This window comes from Crocodylus siamensis, chromosome 4 (genome assembly GCF_052110815.1).
Source record: "Crocodylus siamensis isolate JL-2025a chromosome 4, ASM5211081v1, whole genome shotgun sequence".
In the NCBI taxonomy this organism is placed as follows: domain Eukaryota; kingdom Metazoa; phylum Chordata; order Crocodylia; family Crocodylidae; genus Crocodylus; species Crocodylus siamensis.
In genome coordinates, this window is record NC_143398.1 from 28,842,961 (window position 1) to 28,859,626 (window position 16,666).

General features: G+C 42.9%; 1 protein-coding gene across 4 annotated transcripts in view; it reads right to left on the reverse strand.

Moving 5' to 3' along the window:
• Positions 1-1,940: 1,940 nt before the first annotated feature.
• CELSR1 (cadherin EGF LAG seven-pass G-type receptor 1) overlaps positions 1,941-16,666 on the reverse strand; it is a 263,086-nt gene continuing 248,360 nt past the window's right edge. For 2 of the 4 annotated variants that reach the window (XM_090042082.1, XM_090042081.1), the window contains exons 28-35: positions 15,622-15,748; positions 13,609-13,734; positions 10,029-10,165; positions 9,541-9,644; positions 8,215-8,382; positions 6,634-6,876; positions 5,960-6,224; positions 1,941-4,333 (exon numbers count right to left, since the gene is read on the reverse strand). In XM_090042082.1, coding sequence (XP_089898208.1) covers positions 4,309-4,333; positions 5,960-6,224; positions 6,634-6,876; positions 8,215-8,382; positions 9,541-9,644; positions 10,029-10,165; positions 13,609-13,734; positions 15,622-15,748 — 1,195 coding nt within the window. In that variant the 3' untranslated portion in view covers positions 1,941-4,308. The remainder of the gene's footprint in view (positions 4,334-5,959; positions 6,225-6,633; positions 6,877-8,214; positions 8,383-9,540; positions 9,645-10,028; positions 10,166-13,608; positions 13,735-15,621; positions 15,749-16,666) is intronic. The other 2 variants (XM_090042084.1, XM_090042083.1) reach the window with 2 other exon arrangements.

The window sequence follows — 16,666 nt, forward strand, 5'->3', positions numbered from 1 at the left end:
TTATTCTAGAAGAGACTTATTCATCAGTTTAACTACTTAAAAACCCTCTGCCAGTTACTGAGAAAAGGAAAATCCCCTCCATCTGTCAGAGGCCAAGTATTTCAAGTGTGTGTGAAATGCGGGGTGTTTGATGGAGGGGACTCTATTTCCATGAAGACAGGGGTGTGGGGGCTGCTGTGTGGTCCTGACAATTGCTGTTTTCCTCCCTTTGTTGCACGGGGCACTGAGCTCACTAGACCTGTAGGTCTCTTGGCTGCTCCCTGCCCCTATGACTGTTAGAACCCCCTGAAGTAGGGCTAGGCATGCTAGGCACTCCCAGTTCAAGATAAAATGATTCACAGCTTGTGTTTAAAGAAGGGGTCCCATGCAGTCTGTTGGGGAGCTGTACCCTGGAAATCCAGGCACTGTTTTGTCACGTCTCAATCTTATGCTGAGACAGTAAGGCTGAACACAGTGGACAGTGAGTCAAGACACATGCAGCTACTTGTGTGGTCTTCCATATCTGGGCTGCTCCCCTTCTTTTCCATTCATAGCTGACTTTTGGAGGAAAGTGATGATGAAAACCGTGACCAGCAGCAGCTGGTAGAGATAGCCTGGATGTGTGCCATAGCAACATATAGTGCCAGCTGAGGAGAGTTGTCCAGTACTTCCCCAGTCTTTCATATTTGACAGGAAATTCCCATTCCCTTTATGTGGTATCTTCCCAAGAAGTGCAACCAAGGACAATTAACTGTAACTAGGAATAACGGCCACAAGTTGACTGAGACTAGGTTCAGACTAGACATCAGGAGGCGCTACTTCACGGTCAGGGCGGTTAGGATCTGGAACCAACTTCCAAGTGAAGTGGTGCTGGCTCCTACCCTGGGGGTCTTCAAGACAAGGCTAGATGTACACCTTGCCAGGGTCGTTTGATCCCAGCATCCTTCCCTGCCCATGGCAGGGGGTCGGACTTGACGATCTGCTCAGGTCCCTTCCCACCCTACTAACTATCAACTATGAAACTATAGCTGACCTTGGGCAGCTTCAGTTCTACTGTGCTCTCACTGTGAACAAGCTTATTTTTGATCCTCTAAGTCTGGGCATGGCTGGATCTTCTTCCCCAGGGAAGGAAAACTCCTTTGTTTAGGGGACGGGGCTGAAGTTTGGCTTAGGGAACACATCAGATTATTTCAGGTTATCAGAGGTTATTTCAGGTTATCTGCTCTGAAAGAGCCCAGGGGAGTTGTTTCTAATTCTGTCCTTGGTTTAAGGCTCACTTCATGCAGTCCTGAGAAATGGCCCCATACTTGGATGTTGGCTCTCCCAGGAGCCTGATCTCCTGGGACGACTTGCACAAGAGAGTGGGCCTCCTGCCTTTCTCTTTCTTGCCTGGGGCCCCCTCACCTTCTCTTCCATTCGCATCTGATTTCTGAAGGACAGAAGTTATGATAAACATGGTGACCAGCAGCAGCAGCTGGATAAGCCAGATGGGTCTACATCTGCCTTGCAAGCCTCAACTTCAGCTATGAGTAGAAAACTCTTGGGAGGTCAAATGTGGAAGTAGCAGCGAAGGGAGACATCTGAGCCCAAAGGCCCCTTCCACACTCACCTGTATCCATGAAGAAGAGGCAGCAGTTCCTCAGCGGCCTGGCTGTCAGCACAAGCCTAAGAAACTTAGACAGGATTTTCCATCTGCTTCCGAGTGGATTGGTGTGGTAACCTAATCTGTCTCTCCCCTCTCCAATTTCTGTGCTTAGTACCTTGCATCAGAAGCATGACCAAAGGGCTAAAATATCACAAACAGCTGCTTTGGGTCCAGGCATTCTTAGAGCGTCTCAACCTGGTATGTAGAAGAGATTGATTGATTGCTATCATATACAAACCTTACTACTGCCTGCATTTTTCAAATAACTATCCCTTTGCAAATAAAGGAAGGGAGGTGATACCAAGAATTTCATCCATTTCAACTTTAATACTCTTTCAAAAATAAACTGCCAGAACACAGAATACAAATTCAAAATCTTAATTTATTGTAAATTCTCCTTTCATCTGTGCTGCATTTCCAGTGTCTGCACATTAATAAATATACATTTGTTAAAAAAACCTCCAGTGTCTAATTTGCCATAAAGTTTTTAAAAAGTCATAAAAATAGGTTTTAAATTTCTGTCATTAATACAACCGACACTTATTTACTGCAAGAATTCTGATCAAAGTAAAAACTAACTACATCTCACTGGGACAAAATATACATACACAGATGCAAAATGACTGTAACACGGATTATACAGTATGTCCAAGTGCATTGCTGGGGTGATGGTCAGACAGAAACATTCAAAACAAATTTCAATCAGAAAATTTCACACAGTATGTTGCATAATTTTGAAATAGGATGCTTCTCCCCTTCCAAAGGCCTCTTAAGTACACCTTAACATGTAGAAAAATACAACAGAATCAAGACTGCTATATACTTTATTGAATTTTAGCTAACTTGATGTGTTTTATTCATCCTGATATATTGATTCTGCTTGTTCTTTCTCACATGCACATTCATACAAAGGGAGAGCCAATATCCTTTCAAAATGGTAGCTATGAAAAATTGTTATAACATGAACAACTAACCACTAGAAAAGGTAGATAACAAATGTTTTTTCACAAGAATAATTTTGAGAAGTCATTCTGAGTCAGATATTCAAGCCAAAACAAATTGCTAACAAGCTTTTCTCTAAAACTTTGCTGTGGACACGAACATTTTCACATCTTTGTTTTTGTAAACACTGCCAAAAGATGAGGTTGGTTGACTTAACACACTTATTTTTCTTACACTTGTGAAACTATGCTTACTTTGGATGAAACGTTAAATCACTGTGTGTGTGTGTGTGTGCATTGTGTGCGCGTGCGTATGTATGCAAGTGCAGAATGTCAGGATAGTCAAGAATTTGTCAAACAGTTGAGAAATGAAACTGAAAAACTTAAGAGTCTGCTTTGTTTAGCAAAATGCTGACTTGAGGTGGGAAAAAAATAAAGGAGGGAAACAAAGCAGCAAGTTTCACACCAGTTTTGTCCAATGAGGGAAATGTACAAATTTGTCCTCAGAAAAAGGCCCTGGTTTGTTGCTTAGCAAAAGAAACGTGATGAAAAGGAAAGTCAATAGGTGACCAGCATGTAAAATTACACAAGCTTTATTATTTTAAATAGGGCAACATTGTAATTTGTCAATTTGATCTCTCTCCTGCAAGAGCTGTTCTGAAATCTTCAATTGACTGAAGATATGACTTGAATTTTCAGTTGTAAAATTTAATTTCTGAATATTTTTGTGTGCTCAAATAACAATATGAGAGAAAAGGCCATAAAAACAAGAAAACTTTTTGTTCCTTTTAGTAAAGGTTATAAAAATACATAGTTTCCTTTAAAATATTAAAAATTCTGGCAATAGAAGCCTATAAATTATACTTATCAATTTAGATTCAACCTTTTCACTGTACTATTTTTGAAACTGAATCACATCTTAGGGTGGTTTCATGCAAAAGATAAGTACACTGTCAGATGCCAAATTCAAGTACAATTGTGCAATTTTTTTCATATAAAAATATCAAAAACTCTTTCCATTGATTTCCTACTATCAAATTAAGAAGATGAGTATAAATGTAAAATATACAATGGAACATTTTCTTTAGAGTCACCATACAAAATATATAAAAGTATCTACACTTTTTTATATATATATATATATATAAAAGGACATTTTTTAAGACAATGCATCCATAAAGGCTGGTAAAATGCTGGCAAAGATGCTAAAGGGCACTTGGTGTGATATTTCTCTCTCTAGAGTTCAGCAAGCCATAAGGTTCATACTGAAAAAGAAAAAGAGGCACCTCCTAGTGCTTGCTTTAAGGCTGATGTGGTTTGACTTCCTGATTTAACTATCCTGGAACAGTAGCCCACTGGAATAGAGATGGTTTCTGTGAAAATCATTAGCATAGGCTGTACAGATGAGCAGTCCCTGCAAGCACTGCTATTTTTCTTTTCTGGACTTATGAGTTATCCATCCACTATAAAGAATCCCTGTTATTCATCTCCATGCATTTTGGCACAGTTCACATATTCACATGCGGCAGAATGTACCACACAGCGTGGCTTCATCATGCATGTCCTGGGCATGACTTTTCTTTTATGTACAGTCAGAAGTCTGCCAAAATATGTAACAGCAAAGGAAGTGAAACCATCCTCATCCTTGCCATGCAGCAATTCCTGTGAAATTCGAGGTACCAAGGAAGTGACATCACGGCAAGTATTCCCAGGATGCAACCATCATCACAGTTTCCTGATGATTCAAATTGAAGTTTCATTACTGCCTCTGTTCATGAGAAGAAGTAACCATGCAGGCTTAGGGTTAAATAGAGATAAGCAAATAATTCCAAGTGACGCTACCTATTCCATTTTAGTAAGTGACCAGTCATGCACTGTGAAGTCATCATACTTCACTAATCAAGTGCTTGTGAGAAAGAGACTGCTCATATTACAACAGACAAAAAGAGACAGAAAATATTATCTACAGGTGATGCAAAGAGAAATGCATTATTAAAAGAAGGTCTGAAAAGCTTGTGTAATTGGTTAATATCTAAAATGACACACAAGGTTTAGATGCTAAAATTTTTTTACAAGATACTGGAAATTCATGCCATAGGTGCCATTATTCAGCACTGCCTTGCTTGTATACAGAAGGTACAGAGAATTTCAAATATATCTATTTAGTTGTGCTGGTTGGCCAGCCATTTCCTATGATAGCAGGAATTAGCTATTAGTCATATTTAGGCTATTTAGCTCACTTTCACTTTGGGGTACATTTTCAAGAGCCAGCTCCCAAGGACCTGAGGTTGAATTTCAGATAAGAGTTCTGTGTAGTAGCTCAAGCAGTCCCTGAAAATGTGCAGGCTTAAAAGGTCACGATGCCATTGGTGAAGCTGATTAGAAATTTCCTATTGGCAGTAGAAAGAATAACAGTATCTACTACTGTGTAGTTTAAAGAAAAGCTAAAGACAAACTTGTATAAAGAAAGAATTTTTTCCATGTTGTTTTTGTAATTTGAACTCTGGCCATAGTTCATCAGTAATCACGGTGCATAACAGGATTCCATGAATACCTTTTAGCTGGTATTGTATTATGGATTAACATGGCTCTGTTACTGGCCATGGCAGCTCCACACCTTCCCTCCCTCTTCTCCCTGCCTGCCAGCTTCCCTAGATTCCTTGCAATCCCATCTCTCCCATCCCTCCCCTCTACTGCCACCAACCCACCACATTCAGTGACTTCCTGCAGTAACAACTTTCTGACTCCTTCCCTCCTATCTCCCTACAGCTCTCAGCCTTCTACCTTTTCTGTGGCTGTTTGGTGGGTGTTTTTTATGGTAGTTGGTGGGGGTGGATAGGGAGAAGAAGAAAAGAGAGGGTTGTGAACCTGGAGGGCTTTCCCTGTGCTTGGACCCATGCCCAGCCTTCCTTCCCCAGCTTCAGCATGGGCACTCTCTCCAACTGGTTAGGAGCTGCTCCAGGATTGGGAGGCGGGGGATGGAGAAGGGCAGAAAGGAAGCAGGGAGAAGCAGAAACAGGGTATGTACAGTTTGTAGCTGCCCAGGCCCAGTGCAGCTCTCCAGGGATCAGTGTGGGCCCAGGGCAATCCCTTGCCATTGATGTGCCAGCAAAGCCACTTGGCCTGCATCAGACTAGTGCCAGATTGTTAAAGGTTGCCAGCTGCTGGTCTGTAGTACATGTTTAGCTGTAACATGTAGAATTGTTGAGCAGGCTTCCTACAGCTTTGTTTTTCTTTTTCTATTTTGTGAGATGCCAAGTGGTTGAGGGCTGTGATCCAATTGCCTAAAAAGTCTAAAGTGAAAAGCCTTGTGTAGATGTCAACTCAGGGCAAAGAAGTGAAAGGTGAAGCCAGCAATCCTGGGCAGTGGGCAAGCTGTCAAACAGGCACTTACTCAGAATCTGAGGTCTCTGCATTTACTGTTCCCACGTGGACGTTCATAGCCGTCCCATTGAGCTGATCACGAGACTGTTCTCTCCGTGGATTTTTTATCGTCACCCCTGTGTCTGAGGGTGAACGCATCCCATCATTTGCCCCTAAGGACATAGTCCTGGATGAGATTGTGGCTTGAGTATAATCTGACAACTTTTCCCGTAGTCGATTCTTCATGTTCTTGTCCAGCAGAGGGGGAGGGTAGGAGACTTTATTTTTTAAGATGCCTATTACAGGAAGAAGGATGGAAAAATTATGAGTTTTAAGCACACCAGTGACATCTTCTCAATCAGAACACATTTAAGAAATGTCCTTTTCAGTCTCTTTACTTTTTGTTTGTCCCCAAAGCCCTGACCAAGCCAAAAAAAATTCCTGGAGCTATGGGCTCTCTGGAGACACCTCTGGTTATACAGGCCTGTTGGAAGGGTATTCCTCCTCTCCCATGTTCTGCTTAAACATGAATCATGTCCAGTGGCCAACTTTGGTGAATGCCTCTCTACCCCTCATCCCCAAATCTTACAGGAGATTACCAGAAAAGCTACTAGACTCAGTGAAGTGAGGGAGAAATTTGGCAAATTTCTCAGTGTCTCCCTGCAGGAAACTTCAGCTGGAGTCTCTGCGGATTGGCTATTTTACCTTTCCTCTGTTCTGGCTGCTGGTTATTCTGGTGGGGCAGAGGCCTGTTTTCTTTCTGCTGCCCTTCATTCTCTTTGTCTTGAGGTGCTTCACTGCTGTGGTTCGCTTGGTTTTCCCCATGGAGCTCCACATTGACCTTTGTCTCCACTTTCAGTTTTTGTTTGCCACCAGGGTCCTCCCCATCGCTTCCTGTTATACACTCTGTGGGCCAATACGGTTTCACATGGTTGGGTATGGAATCAACTGCAATGCAAAAAGACACTGGCTCGAAAAACACTGTTTGACAATACGGTTCTTCCCTCCACTACTGCCTGGCTGCTCTTATTCTCTGGAGTGGTTTTCTGTTGATAAATTCTGTGGATCAATTCTAAAGACACCCTAACCTGACCTCCTGCCTTAACACTTCTTCATGCCAGTTAGAAATGTTCATGTTGGCAGCAATTAAATGAACATTGCCCAAAGAGGAGCTCTGGGAGGACTCTGTGTACAGAGACCTTCTTGGACTACCTTGTCACAGGCTCTTCTTTCTCCCTTAAGGGTCTGGCTGTGTTGAAAACATGGCCTTACCATCTCCTCCCCACAATTTGAGATGTGTTGCACCCAAGAGGATGAATGCACAAAGCAGCCACTATGTTTGAGGTTGTCCAGGGAGAGCAGATGGGTTGTACTGCTAGCTACAACTGCTAAGGAGGCAGTGTGGAGTTCCTGGCACCCTTCCCCACTGTATGCAGGGGTAGTCTACCCTTGAAGTAGAAATGGTTTCATACTGTTCTTGCTAGCAAATTCCCCTTTCTACAAAGTGATGGGAGGTGTGGGCACTCAGATGGTAGAATGTTAAAAACCCATATGTAAAAAAAACCTGCAATATTAGTAAAAATCTGCAATATTAGTGCAGCTTGTCTCCTGGAAGCCAGGAAATTGTCTTGTGTGCATGAAGCAAATCCTCACAACTGCTTTTACACTTTGCAGAACTGTCAGTTTGCCAGGTGATCACATAATGCTGTGAGTATGACACTGCCCAGAGGCTTATTGTAAAGAGCTGAATGGAAAGGCATCACCATCATTTTAGCCAGAGCCCCAGTGCTAACTACACTAGTGAATAAGCTTGTCAAAAATGCTCTCTTAAACAAAAAAGTACTCTGAAGCTCTGAAAACTTAGGTGAATATTGGCTGTACATGCATCAGTTTAAAACCTGGGAAACCTGGCATAGTTTTAGTTAAAGTTTACTTTGTGTCTGACATTTAGAGCTACTTGAGCAGTGCCATTTTCATCTGCTGGGGTTTGTGGACAGTTACAGCTCTGCAGGACTGCAATGTTAACTGCTATTCTGCAGTGGTATTCTAAGTAGCTGGTGCAGACTTGCTCAGATATCCTCTGTTCTTGTGTTCACTCACTACAGGGGACAAACTCCTATAGGAGAAAAAGCTCCAGGACACAAGGATCTCTTGACAACATCAACAATAATACAACAGACATGCAGCTCTATACTGTCTTGGTCCAATCTGTTGCATCCACTGCTCAATTGATTTCTTTTAATATAGGAAAGGAAGCCATTCTGAGGACCTGAGCAGTAGTCCTACCTTTGGGAGTACTGTGAAGAGGGCCACGTTCATTATTTTTTGAAGTAGCTGTGTTCCATTTCTTCGCTGTTTGAATCCCATCTTCCTCGCTGTCTGACGAATGGGAGGAGGCATAGGAACTGCTATGTTCATCAAGAGATAGCTCACTGTCAGAATCAGAATCATGTTCTACAGGGGGTGGAGGGGGGTCAAGAAACACAGAAATTAGCACCTGACAAGCAGTCATGTAAACCTAACTGCCAAATGAATGGGAGGAAAGAAAGATGTTAGAGACAATGCTCGTGGACACTATACAATTCTGTTGCTCACATGACAGGTGAGATTAATGCAGAAATCTGCACTTGAGGAAATCCTATGAAACGCAGCTGCTACTTACAGGCAACCAGGCAGGATCTTTTAGGCTAAAAACAGATAACCAGTTTGAGTCGCACTGGCACATTTTGTGCCACATCAAATCCAGATCTTACACACAGCCAAACTCAATGTCCCGCATTAAGTACCTGTAATTTATTCAAATTAACACTTTGTTGTGGAACAACTGCAACTAATTCACCTTAAATGTCATTGAAGCCTAGTGTGTAAATGGCTATGCCATATCTGTTTTGGTGCAGGCCATACCCTGGCTTAATCAGGGCTGCATCACACTGGTTGTCTGTTTTTAACCCCTGTATCCTATATTGTTAGCTCCTATGGTCCGTGAATGTTGGTAGTGTTTATGCATTTTCTGTAGAATTATGGAGCAATAAGAAAGAGAAGGAAGATCTGTAAATAACTTCAGTGGATCATGGTACACATCCAGATCCTCTAGCATAAAACACTGAGAAAACCCAGAAGTGTCAGAAATATGGAATATATGCTAACAAAATAATACAGCAAAAGCCTTAACAGCCACTTGCTAAATATAAACCAAGCGAACCTGAGAGATGCTCCTCAGTTCAGTACACAAAACAGTGCGGTAAAGGAAGACACTTATGCAAGCTCTTAACCGTAAGGTTTCCAAATAAAAACCAAGTAAAAGAGCTTGTGCACAACTTATGAAAAAAAAGATTCCAGAAACAGCTCTCTGTCAGGTGTGGCAACCAGTCACAAACAGCCTGCAATACAAAAAGATATGTGCCTGTGGCATTCTTGCTCCAAAACACTGTCCTTGACAAAGATACTTGGTAACTATGGCAACCCCATCTAGGTTGTGCCATTAGAGCTATTTACACTGAGAAGGAGACAAAGCAAGATGCAGATGCACAGTATCCTTCTGTTTATACTTAAGTGCCAAGGAGGAACAAATGCAGGTGTAGTTCAAAACAGTTTTCAAATAAAGTCTCTTACCATTGGATTTGGATGGATTCCTATGAAAAATGGAAGAATCTACTTCTGTATGACCAGCTCTTGCTTGACTTGAAGACCCACTGTGCTTATGAGCAGCTTCATCCCTTAGAAAAAATAAAATGAGGCGACAGATTTTGGTCAACATGCTAGTAGCAAAAAAATGACAGACAGAGACAGACTGAAAACTTTGCTCTGCACTGTCACTTGTAACACCAGAGCAGGCAAGCTGCATGGAACTCATAGGGAAATGCTTTTGCCATTCCACCCTAATTGAGTGTGCATTGCCCGCTACAGTTGCATGCAAATGAGAAGAACACAGAGGAAAATGCAAAGACAACAACCACACAAAGCAAAGCTGCTAAGACATAGGGAACAAGCAGCATTTGAACCAAGACAATTTAGTTTTGTTTTGTTCTGTTTCAAAAAAGCCAGGAGAAAGGAAAAGTTAAAGTAAAGGCCTGAAAGCCGTGCACCCGCCACCTGATTACCTGAGAATATAAGCAAGGTAGCTATTGTGGCTCTTGGCTGACCTGACGGTGCTTTCTAGGGAGACCGTGGATTCCCCAATAGTTGTACGATACATATTTGGTTCCTCTATATATGTGTTGTTACAGTTCAGAGAACGCTGACAAAAAAATAGCAGTAGTGAATGACAACAGTTAAAACAACTTTCCTTTAGCTACCATCAGGAGGAGAGAACATGGCAGCTGGAGAGAATAAGTTGTTAGTACAGGGGCTGTCGACCAGGGGTACTTGAAAAGGCCTTAGGGGGTATGCGTCGGTGGGCAGGGATGGAGTGCCGCCACGCACCATCTCACGCTACTGTGCAAGTGCCGCCTGCCTGGACATGAGGGAGGGGGAAAGTCACAGGCAGTGGATGCCACTGCTCTGCATTCAGCCATGTGCCAGCTCTTCCCCCACCCCACGTCCAGACACCACTCCTCATCTGGCTGCCAGGGGTACACTTTTCCAAAAAGGTTGAAAACCCTTGTGTTAGTACATTTGAGTTTAAACTGCTTCTCCCAATAGGTAATAGTGCCTTTCAGTTCTCATGCACCTCAGAGTTTGAGTGGCTTGAACACAGGACTCAAGTGAGAACCTCCCAAGTTATAATCCCAGCTCTGATACTAGTACTACTCCAGTATTTGAACACCTTTGAGTCAGTGTTAACATCTGTTACATGTGGTTCGTTCATGTTTCTCCCCAAGAGGAGAACTGAACATGCAGTGCAGGGGTTGGTTTGGAAAGGCTTTTATTCTGTCTGTGCTGCTGTGTGTGTTAGAGACAACAGATAGATCTAGGATGTGCACCTCACATTTGGAGCGGACAGTACTGAAGCCTGTGATGATAAGCAACCTTTCATTTTTGAATGTGTCTGCTCCTTATTCTCAAGCTCTGACCCTCAAGAAATTTGTCTCATGCAAAGATGAGATTTACTCTCCTCATACACAATGTGACTGCACCACAAGAATGGAGTCATTAACCACCAAGTGGCGATCGATATAGAAGGAACTGAGGCTAGGGCACTGCCTGCCAGGATAGGATGACACTTTCCATCTAACTTAAGATGACGGAAAGAGTTACTCCTGGATATTGCTATGTTTGAGCCTAGCATCAGCAAGTAATCCAAGAGAATCTGTCACCAGACTGAACTGACTGTTTGTGGTGTGTACTTTCAACCTAAGGCGAGTGCAACAAGGCTGAAAACTCTACAAAGAGCTTTACTTTGCCCATCAGCACACCTTCCTCCTTCATGAGCCTCAGCTTTAAACCAGATGTTCTTTATCCATGAGCTGCTCTTGTACAAGCACTGAACATGGGGGCTAGTGGCATGGTTGCTTGTGATAAAGGATAAGCAAAGCTGTGTCTTCTTAACATAATGACCTTGAGTCCGTGCTCTTTACGGCTAGGGACAGACATTACACATAAATTGGTTTAAGTGATCAGAAACTGGTTTAAACCTGTAATAGAACAGGTGTTCAGTGCACACAAACCAGCTTGAAAATGGCTGAAACTAGCTTGAGATAAACCTGGTTGAATGCAATAACAGACTTAACTGATTTGGGTCAAACCAGTTTATGTAATGTCTGTCCCAGACCCCTTTCTGGTTTAAGATAAACCAGACTCCCCCAGCATCCTGGCATGTTCTCTGGGCTGGGTGGGGCTCCCTGCTCCACAGCAGAACTGCCCCTCCCCTCTGCTCTCTGGCTGCAGCTCTGGCAGGGACTGCAGGCTGCTCTCCCGCTCCCCCTCACCACTCCCTGCTAAGCAGGAATTCCCCCCTCTCCTCTGCCTTGCAGAGAGGTGTCTGTGTATTAGCTAGCAGCCCACATGCTGGCTAAGTCTGTGCTAATTCAACAGGCAGAATCAACAGGCAGCTGGTAATGTCCCTTAGTTGTTTTCTTAATGGGGTGATAAACACTGTTATCAATTCTCTGCTGGGCTAATCAGAGTGTCCTGCCAGGGCTAGGCCACTCCCCCCCTCAGCTCAGTACTGTGGAAGGAAGGGAGGGCTGCTCTAGCACCCCCTGTTTCTAGCTTGAGCCACAGCAGCCATGTGCCAGCATGTTTGGGATGCCTGTATGGTTACAAAGTGACTTAGCTTAGCCAGGTTAAACTAACCCGCAAAGATTGAATCAATTCAGACTCAGGCTTTTTGATAAACTGGTCCCTAGGCTACTAGTTTATCTAATGGCTACAAGTAAATGAGAGAGAGGACCAGAGCAAGAACTGTCCTGGACTCCACAACCCCACCTCTGGTCCATTGGCAAAGGTGCACCTGCTCTTTAGCTAGAACTGCAAGTGCTCAGAACTCTGAAAATCAGGCATGCGGGCAAAAGCACTTGATAACCCAGCACCCATTGAAATCTGGGTGCCCTAAATCACTCTTGAGGATCTGGGTCTTAATCTGTCTGCCTCAGCTTCCTACCTGTATAACAAGGGTAATGTAAACAACCACCCCACTTTATACAATTACAGGAGCTCCTTGGGAAGTTTATGCTTGCTGCCACCAGGTTCCTGCTGCTGCTGCTCCCCTCAGCCACCGGGGCACTCTGTTCATGAACACAGACTGCGTTCATGAACGCAGTGCCTTACTCGCAGATTTCGCCATTTGCAGGGGATACAAGAACGTATCCCCCATGAATGGCGAGGGTCACCTGTACTAAGGAGCTAGAAAACTGCTGAAAAATAATCAGTTCAGAAGAGTGGTGCTCAAGCTTTTTCCCTGCTAGGCCAGATGGTCCACCTATGGACCAGTGGTCTCACTCTGGTGCTCAGGGTGGGCATGATGGGCACTATCTGGCTGCATAGAGAGGTGCGGGGACAGGCTTGCCCCAAAACCACTCTACAGGGGAAAGGAGCCTGACCAGCCCTGTAGGGAGTGGGGGAGGGCACGGTCAGGTCCTGACCTGGTCCCACAGAGGGAAGGGACATGGTCAGCCTCTGGCCTAGCTTCACAGAGGAAAAGGGAATGTGGTCCGGACCTGCTCCAGAAGTCACGGTGTGGGGTATGGGGTGGGCAGCCAGGGGCATGGCTTGGCCCCATGGGGAAAGGGGGCATGGCCAAGCTTTGATGCTGCATAGGTTTTGGGAATTTGGCAGGGGAGAGGATGGCTGTACTAGTGGCCACCGTTACCCTACCACAAATTTCTGGACCTGTGTGGAGTGCTGCTGAGATTGATTTGTGGGTCACAACTTGCCCACAGGCCAGAGGTTGAGCACCCCTGGTTTATAGCAAAATACATAACTACAATTCACCTATGCAACCTCTTCTTTGAACTCTGTGAGAATAAGATTACAGTTCTTTGTAAAACTCCACACTGGAAGCATTTGCACAAAAAAAACCGTGAATGAACTAAATGGGCTCTAATAGCTTCATGATGCTACAGTTTACTAAAAATTATTTCCTACACTCAAGAGTCTTGACTGCTGTTTTTAAATAGTCTTTTGGAGAACTGCTGTAAGCTAGGGATGGAATTAATCTTTTTGGGGACAAGTAATGGCCTAGAAATATATTTGAGCTAATTTCTATCAGAACAAAAACACCTTTTCAAGGCTTTCTCTTACAGTTAATAATGTAGCTCTTGTTGCAGTAGAGTCATCTGGAAGAGGTTTCTTTCCAGTTAAAGTGTTCTTCAAGTGCTTTCTGACTTCTTTGTTAAATATACAGTGGAAGAAGAAAATGAAAAGTCCCTGGATTGAGAGAGAGACAGAGAGGGAGAGAAGTACAAGATTTAACTGAAAAAACAACTGGGAAGTTGTGCACATTTTCAAACTACCTCCTAATTCCAGTCTGCTGTCCAAGCTTTAATACAAGCACTCCACCACACTGTTAAAAACTGTAATGATCCCTTCATATAATATTTCAAAATTAAGATTTTTGAGTTTGTGCTCTGACTGAGAGTCCAAATACTAATAAGCATGCTGGAACCTATCAAAATATCATAGCCAACGAGAGACTCAAGCATGAGAGAAGTCGGGCACTTAAAAATAGTAGAGGCCATTCTGCAATCTTTCTAAAACATGATCCCTTGTGCTGACACCTGTTTGTTCTTTGAAGTAGCAGTAGCTCCTGCAACCAGTCACTGTGCACATTATTCTTGTTCCTGGCAAAAATACTGTTACCTGTGGTAGGGCTGCTCTTGGCCAGAACAGGGTTATACATTAATGGTGCTTTTGCAGCACACACATACTCATTGGGGACCAGCTGATGCAGCTGCCAAATTTGTTGCTTAGTTGGATTGCAGGTATGGTGCTTTGAATTCACTGCTTATGAAGTTTCAGTAATAGCAATGTCCCACGATGCCTATATTTCATGCCTGCAGCCAGATCAGTTGTATTAAGACTAGCAACAAGCTTTAGGCTCACTTTCTAAATATTCAGTTGGTGCAGTCCCATTTCGCCTCAGCTCGATGGGATTATTCATTAATAAAATTATATGTCTCTTTAGTATATAAAAGTTCAAAGAAGCCAGTGATGTGAAATGTCATGCATTGTGGTGTCTCTCCAGGTTAGTTTAAGTAAAATTCCAGCTTCTTTGCTCCTGCTCCTCCCCATGATGGCTTGTATCATAGATCATTTTATTTTGGTTTCCCCCCCCCCAAAGATCTGAAAAGATTTAAAATTAATTTATTGCATAATGGAGTGATTGCACCACAGACAGTGGCAGTACAAATACCCCCCCGCCACACTGACATACCCTTCTGCCTCTCCTCTGACCCGGAAAAACCCATTGTTCATCGCTACATTCAGCCTGTTGCCTCTCTTGCAAGCTGGTAACTAGCCATTAACAAGGTCTTTTTTTAAACTGTCCACCAATTTATTTCAGACAGGCCAAAAGATGCTAGTAACTTTTGGTTACTCCATCCTGGCTCACATTCAAAATCAATGACCTGGATCCTGAATTTCATTAATACTTCTGCAGGCGCAGTATAAATAATTGTACAGTACATTATTAATGAGCTGATGTGTGTGTCGTGACCTTCAACATATTAAGTTTGCTGCTGAACAGCTGAACAGTCCCTATCTTAGTTTGAAAGTGATGTCTGACTCTCCAATAATCTTCCCTATGAATCTATAAAGACCTTAAGCTGTCCATGTTGGATGCAAGACATACCATTACTCATAGTGCTAGTAAACCACAGTATTAAACACATCAATGTTTGTTTGTTTAGTATTTAAGTGATGGTCTCAGGCTTGAGGTTGTGTCTGAGGTCAATAGCATCTTTTTGTAAGTAGTTTAACTGCACAGTATGTTTGTCTGTCATGAATTCCAGTATGAGAACATCTGGACCAAAAGAGACCCACTTGGTTAGAAAAAAAAGGTGCTGTTTAGTAGAGGGTGGTGGTAACTGTTTGCCTCAATGAAAAGAATTCCCCTTTTGAGACAAGTCAGTGACAAGAGCTGCACCTAGGACATCTCATCTTCTTGGGCTGCAAAATTCTGAGTTTTCAGAGCCAGAAGTCTTAGCCTACTACGAGCTTATCATGTAGAGAGGAGTACTGAAGAAAGAGGACTCGTTAGTCTGTAGCATATTATGAATATAAAGAGATGCAATATGATGATGTTGCACAACTTACCTGCAAGCAGCTGAAGATAGCAAAGAGATAGTGAAATGTCATGACGTCACTGTTCACTGCCATCAGCCCCAGTAACCATGTGGCACTGATCAGCAGCAAGAGGAGGAAAGCAGTTCGCAGCACAGAGCTGAACACACACAGATAAAATCATTCACATTAAGACAGAAAAATAATAATATAATATAACACGGCCTCACAATACCCCAGACACGAACTAACATACTGAATCTCCTGAAATCTCAGGGTCACAGTTGCTATACAGTGCATAGTCCTGGCTTTGAGAGTGTGCATAGACTAGTAAACTGATTATGGGCATTTCAGACAAGAAGTTGGGAACTGTTTCCATCACTGTTACAGACAGTTGATTGGATCTTGGAACTACAAATCAAACTGGGAGCCCTGTCTCAGCAACATTACCTGTAATGTGGCTTAAAATATGATTTTGCCCTGTGTACATTATCATTTAACAATTTTGGCATTTTTTCAAGGAAAAATGGCTACTGACATTCCCGTCAGATAGAAGTCAGTTTCCTTGTATACATGGTTGTATGGGACTATATGTGCACAAAGACTTCTATTGGCAAAGGCTATTTTTAAAAAAAATACAGACTGAGCCAAATACAACCTGCTACTGAATGGCAATTAGATGCTTTATTGCAGATATTAAAAGAGAAACTTGCAAAGAAGCATTTGTTTGTTGTTTCTTAAACAACTCCCAGGTCACTGTTACAGAAACAGCCAGAGAAAGCCTTCTGAATTCCCAAGAGCTGCTGTCTAGCTATTATCTAATCACATTGTCGTTTATAGGTAAATTACAGGCTTTGGATATAACAGAACTTAAATAAGAACAACTTGACAGAGAGTTAGGAAACTCAGCAAGTTTCAGCTTGTTAAGTCACTCAGTCCATTCTGCGTGGGGTAGGGGAGGCTGTCCTTCTGCAGGGTAGGGCAGAGATGTTGCCTTAAAAGACCTTTGCTAAGATAGCAAAAGGGAAGAGCACCCCTGAAGTCCCTGAAGCAAAACCATGGATCTAATGGCATATGA